General features: G+C 42.5%; 1 protein-coding gene across 1 annotated transcript in view; it reads left to right on the forward strand.

The window, feature by feature from the left end:
* Positions 1-5096, forward strand: part of PAIP2B (poly(A) binding protein interacting protein 2B) — a 29094-nt gene extending 23998 nt beyond the window's left edge. Inside the window, exons 2-4 of the mRNA XM_077766318.1 lie at positions 1508-1656; positions 3856-4032; positions 4964-5096. Coding sequence (XP_077622444.1) covers positions 1519-1656; positions 3856-4032; positions 4964-5020 — 372 coding nt within the window. The 5' untranslated portion in view covers positions 1508-1518 and the 3' untranslated portion in view covers positions 5021-5096. The remainder of the gene's footprint in view (positions 1-1507; positions 1657-3855; positions 4033-4963) is intronic.
* Positions 5097-6000: the final 904 nt, after the last annotated feature.

The following is a 6000-nucleotide window of genomic DNA, read 5'->3' on the forward strand; positions in this document are numbered from 1 at the left end:
CTCTCAAATAAATAAACATATAAAAAATAATAATATGCACGAATGGAGAAGAATAGGCACTTACATACTACTGGTGGGAATTTAAATTCTTATGGCAGTGTGGCAATAAATTGAGGGCCTTAATAAAACATAGTTTCCAGGGGCACCTGGATGGCTCAATTGGATAAGCTTCCTGTGGCTCAGGTCATGATCTCACAGTCTGTGAGTTCCAGCCCCACATTGGGCTCTGTGCTGACAGCTCAGAGCCTGGAGCCTGCTTCAGATTCTGTGTCTCCCTGTTTCTCTGCCCCTCCCCTGCTCACACACTCATGCTCTCGCGCGCGCACTCCCTCTCTCTCAAAAATAAATAAATGTTTAAAAAAAAAGTTTCCAATATAGCATTTCAGTTTCTAGGAGTTATCTTAAGGAAGGCATTGAAAAAGAGGAACACCAGTAACCTTTATAACATCGAAACATTGTAAATACCCCAAAAGACAGTATGGTGATATTAATACAGAAAGGAGAAAAGGCAAATGATAGAGCATCATGCTGGTACTCTAAGAATGGATGATTGGGGAAAGCGTGTGGTACATGTGTCTGCATACACATAGGGGATGTCAGAAAGGTTATATGCACTACGTTGTTAATAGTCCTTAACTCTGGATAGTTGAACAACTGGTAACCTTAATTTTCTCCTTTCTGTGTATCAATCCAGTGAACATGTGTTACCTTTTGAAGTATGTTTAATAGAAAAACAGCTTGAAGTTCAGAATAAGGGGCAGTTGCTTACAATGTTTATTAAGAATGCATTTTCTTGAGGCATCTGGATGGCTCAGTTGATAGAGCATGTAACTCTTGATCTCAGGGTTGTGAATTCGAGCCCCATGTTGGGCATGTGGTCTACTTAAAATAAAAAGAATTTTTTTTTTTTANCATCCTCGCCAGCATCTTAAAAAGAATTTTTAAATGCATTTTCTCTACTTACTTAAACATTAACGAAGCTATGTGACCTTAATTAGGTCTAGAACTTGCAGAAAGTTGGCTTGAAAAGATTCCTCCTCCCCGACATGCCTAGAAAGGCTAACTAAGCCTAGACATTTTTTCTTTGAACTTTATTTTTTAAATGTTTATTTATATGAGAGAGAGAAAGAGAGAGAGAGAAGGGGGGAGCAGAGGGAGGGAGAGAGTCCCAAGCAGGCTCTACACTCGGTGCAGAGCCTGATGCAGGGCTTAGTCTCATGACCGTGAGATCATGACCTGAGCCAAAATCAAGAGTTGGATGCTTAACCAACTGAGCCACCCAATNTAAAAAAAAAAAAAAGAAAGAAAAAGAATTCTACATCTGTATAGTTGATAACTACAGAATATGGTTAATTTTAACAGTTAAACACTAATTTAATAGTTTCTGTTATCTATAGTTAGTAACTTTGACTTAGAACTTCAGAACGTTCTGGAAGAATCTGGATGTTGTAGGTTTTCATTTCCTTGATCCTTGTATCATTCTATCCTTTCTTTTGCTCCTGTTTAGGTTCTATCATAATGAATGGATCCAGTGTAGCCAATACATCACCTAGTGTAAAATCCAAAGAGGACCAAGGATTAAATGGGCACGATGAGAAGGAAAACCCATTTGCAGAGTACATGTGGATGGAGAATGAAGAAGATTTCAACAGACAGGTAAAGAAAGAAGTGGAAGGCTAATGATGCATGAAACTCAACAACTTTAACATCAGTCTGTAAGAAAAGAAATGGATTTGTCGCTTTAGAATAATTTAAAAATGCATGGAGGCCTGGTTTGGGCTGACCAAGAAGCCTCTTCAGTTGGTAAGACACTAGAGCCACAGTACTTCAGAGGGAGATACTGATTCTTTTCTGTTACGTTGATTACAAGAGGCTCTCATGCCATGGTGATCTGCTATAGACTTCAGGGAAACAGCAGCTGTGCAGACAGGCCAGCCTGATATGCCCCCCTGTCCCCATGGGAACTCAGGGACTGGCAGAATGTGTCTCTGAGATCGAGAAGTGTGTTAGATGGGGAAAGGCTAGACTGTTTGAATAAAGATTCAGCAGTAATCCGTTGTCCTGTATCTCTGTGATGCTGATAGCCCAAGGTAGGCATTCCAGGTAACAGTGATTCTGTGACCGCCGTGTTGCTCTGGCATACCCAGGGCATTTATCAGTGGACTAACTGAAGGAAAACTGAAAGTCTAGCCCCCGGGAAAGGGGGAGAGCGAAAGGCCAAGGAAGGGATCTCCTTTTAACCAAGTGTTACCACAGTGTTCACACCCCTTGTGGGGGACATTACGTGATGAATAGTAACGTGGCCATCGCCAGCATGGGAGACGGGACGCGTGATTAAAACTAAAAAGCCTGGTGCTCTGGGAAGAAGAAAACAAGTTTATCGGGACAGCCAGCAGTTTCCACCCCAGTTAACTCACTGTGTCATGATTTGTGTGAACAGTACATAGACCATGTTGCCCGTCACATCCCTCTACCCAGGTAACCACTTTTGTGGGCTGCGCCGGTGAGTAAGGGTAGATTTAATCGGGAGGCGCACACTGGTGCTCCTGTGTAGAGGCAGCGCAAATCTTGAGCAGTCATGTTGAATCTTATGGCTTGGAAATACGTTGTGCTTGTTGTTACTGTAAGTACTTCAAACTATCTAATTTACTTGAGATCAAAGTGTGGCTAATTGTAATGCTGAAGACTATTTTTACATCTTGTGCTACTGGTGACTTTTGAAATCATGAATAACTGTATGAGCCAGTTTGGGTGATTATTTTTGCTTGACTTTCCCTCTGGTGGTGGTGGTAGTGAGCTGTGAATCTGTCAGCACGTAGCCCACAGGAAAGGGCTAGCCAAATATGAAGTCCAGGGCCGGTTAAAATCACACTTAATCTGCAGAGTGAACCATACTCTTTCCTAAGAGTTAACAGTGTCTGCAAAGAAGGTGTAAAATATCCTAGATATATGTTGCTTTCAATTAAGGCAGTCTTTAAGAAAACAGAGTTGTTTAAATATTCATATTTTTCTTTGCTTTGAAAGGATACCTACATTGATGACATCATTTTCTGTTGGTTTGCCAAAAAGTGTTCTCTATATCTTTCTAAGGTTCTGAAAGTATTTTTCTCCTTTAGGGGCCTTATTACCAGAAAAGTGGACCAGAAACTAGGAGTTGGTTTTATTTATTTTTTATTAAAAAAATTTTTTAATGTTTTATTTATTTCTGAGAGAGAGAGACAGTGTGAACAGGGGAGGGTCAGAGAGAGAGGGAGACACAGAATCTGAAACAGCCTCCGGGCTCTGAGCTGGCTGTCAGCACAGAGCCCAATGCGGGGCTCGAACCCACGAACCCACGAACTGTGAGATCATGACCTGAGCCGAAGTCGGATGCTTAACCGACTGAGCCACCCAGGCGCCCCTGGTTTTGATTTAATCTCCACTATCCAGGTAGTGGTCTAGTTCTGTAATTTCTGTACCTTTTTCATACTTATAAAATGGGAAACTCAAGAAGAATTGCTTCTTAACCAGGTTGAGAAAAAAATCTCAAGCTTTAAAATGATTTTCTGTAAGTGCCATCCTAATGAAAAGTATCTTTGTCACATATCAGAGATGTTAGAAGAGGTACGAAGACCTGGACACTCTGCTATTCTGAACAACTGTTTCCTTAGTCTTATTGTTGATGGAATGTGGTTGAAAAAAACTAGAACTTACATTTTCTCTGGCCAATCATTTGAAGCATCCTAATTCTTAGTAGACCTCATACAAGATCATTCTTAATCGCACAATAAGAACCTCTGAGAGAAAGAGGCAAAAAATTGGAAGGGCAAGTCCCACTGGGACGGTAAGTCTGAGCTCATCCCCCTTGCTTGCTAGGTGGAGGAGGAGCTGCAGGAGCAAGACTTCTTAGACCGCTGTTTCCAGGAGATGCTGGATGAAGAAGACCAAGACTGGTTTATCCCTTCACGAGACCTGCCTCCGGCCATGGGACAGTTGCAGCAGCAGTTAAATGGGCTGTCAGTCAGCGACGACCACGATTCTGAAGATATTTTGGTAAGAGCCACATGCGGTCACACGTGAGACATAGTGAAAAGAATATGGGATTTGGAGTTACAGACCTCCCTGGGGGCCCTACAGCCATGGGCACGTCTTGGAGCCTCTGAGCCCCTGTTTCTTCACCCGTCCCACAGGCACGCATAGGAGGGCGCGCTGAAGATGCGCTACACCACGTAAAGCGCTGTGAAAACTCGATTGTCACAGCAGCGCCAGCTCTTTCTTTCCCTAGTGGGCTTTTCAAAGTAGAACTGGGATTAAGGGTAAGAATTGGAACACAGAGGAGGTTTGGCTTCAAATTAGCATTTGCTCTTGTTGTTCTTTCCCTTTACTGTTCCTCAAATCTGTATTTATAGTTTTGAATGATGAGGTTATAAAAACTGCCTGTTCGTTTTAGACGGAACTTAACTCCTGAGAGGCCATTTCCCACTTAAAATTAGAAGACTGGATAAACCAATTTCCTGCCTTTCGTGTTTACTTAAAGTCAGAATTCTCTGAGTTCTCCCAGAACTCATGTTCCACATGACTGTGCTCTGTGGTTTGCCCAGGTTTTGGACTTTCACAAGAGAGTAGATCACCAAAGAGACAACAGTGAGGGGAAAATAAAGGGATTGTGGTAACCAAACTGGTTTGGTGGGATATGTTGATTTTCATCAAGTTAAGGTACTCAGTGAATTGAAAAATTATTTTTGGAGTCGAACTTCCAAGCCTCTAATGAAAGCATCATGAAGTGAACAGGAGTGTAAAGCAGGAAGGAGAAAATGAGGTTGGTCAAGGCTTAATATGTCAGGAGCCATTGAGAGCAGCCCAACAATAACAGCCTGAATTTTTTTTCTGTCTTTCAGGCTGAGAGGAAGGTACTGGTAATAATGGAAGCAGGGAGAAAATAACCTTGAAAGTGGGATTTATGATCTCTTGGTTCTTCTTTCAGAGCAAAAGTAACCTGAACCCAGATGCCAAGGAATTTATTCCGGGAGTGAAGTACTGAACTGACAGAAAGCTTTGAGGAGAACTTGTATGTCCCCACATCTGGGGACAGTGCTGCACAAAGAGGCGGAGCTGAAGAGGGGGGTGGGGTGGGTGAAGGGTACAAAGTGGGGAAGGGGGACAGTGGTTTAACTTGACACTGTGAGTGGAGTAACTAATGTGTTCAGTCTTACTCTACAAGCCTCTGAGTCTCTGAGTATTTCTCTTTTGTTCTACTGACTTTGATTTGGAACAGTTTCCTATTATTATTGTTGTTGTTATTATTATTATTATTATTATTAGCTTTTTGAGTTAAGGAAATTGCAATCTTTTTTTTCCCTTCATAAGGAATGTTCTGCTGTGTGTGTTTAAACAAAATAAGCTGACCAAGAAAAGCTGGGTGTTTTAGAATGCCCTTCTCACCCTGCTGTACACTTACCAAGGGCAACGAACACCTGGAGAACTACTTATGGAGTCTGTTAAGCTGGATGAGAAGAGGGGCAAGTAGAAGAACAGGTTTTGCAAATCAGAGTCTGCAGCCCAGCTCCCCTGACTCCCAGGGCTTTTCCTGCAATGAACCAGATTACCAGGCCTGCCAAGCCCATGTCTCCTTGCCTGGAACCCCGTTTGAGAAAACACAGACTTAAAGTACTGGTTTATGGTAACTCTTCTGATCGTTAATGGAGGTTGTAAACCAGCAGGGGAGGGCTGTGACATTGACTGTCACTTGGGTCACTCAGTCACTGCTGGCCTGTTCTTAAGTATCTGCTTAGAGCCACCATCAAATTCATTATTCGTTATTTACAAGGTAAAAGAGCTGTAGGATGGGTTTGTCACTTGGTCTCTCATGGCATCTAATCCCCTATTTCCTTTCCACCCCAACCCTATTCTGTTTTTAAGAAAAGATACTGTTACCAAAGGTGAGGGAGAGGCAGGCGGTGCTGGCCATCAGCCTCCGCCTGGAGAAGTCAACCTTGAATCCTGTTAGTTGTGTCTTAAGAG

Source organism: Crocuta crocuta, unplaced genomic scaffold (genome assembly GCF_008692635.1).
Source record: "Crocuta crocuta isolate KB4526 unplaced genomic scaffold, BGI_CrCroc_1.0 scaffold113, whole genome shotgun sequence".
Classification (NCBI taxonomy): domain Eukaryota; kingdom Metazoa; phylum Chordata; class Mammalia; order Carnivora; family Hyaenidae; genus Crocuta; species Crocuta crocuta.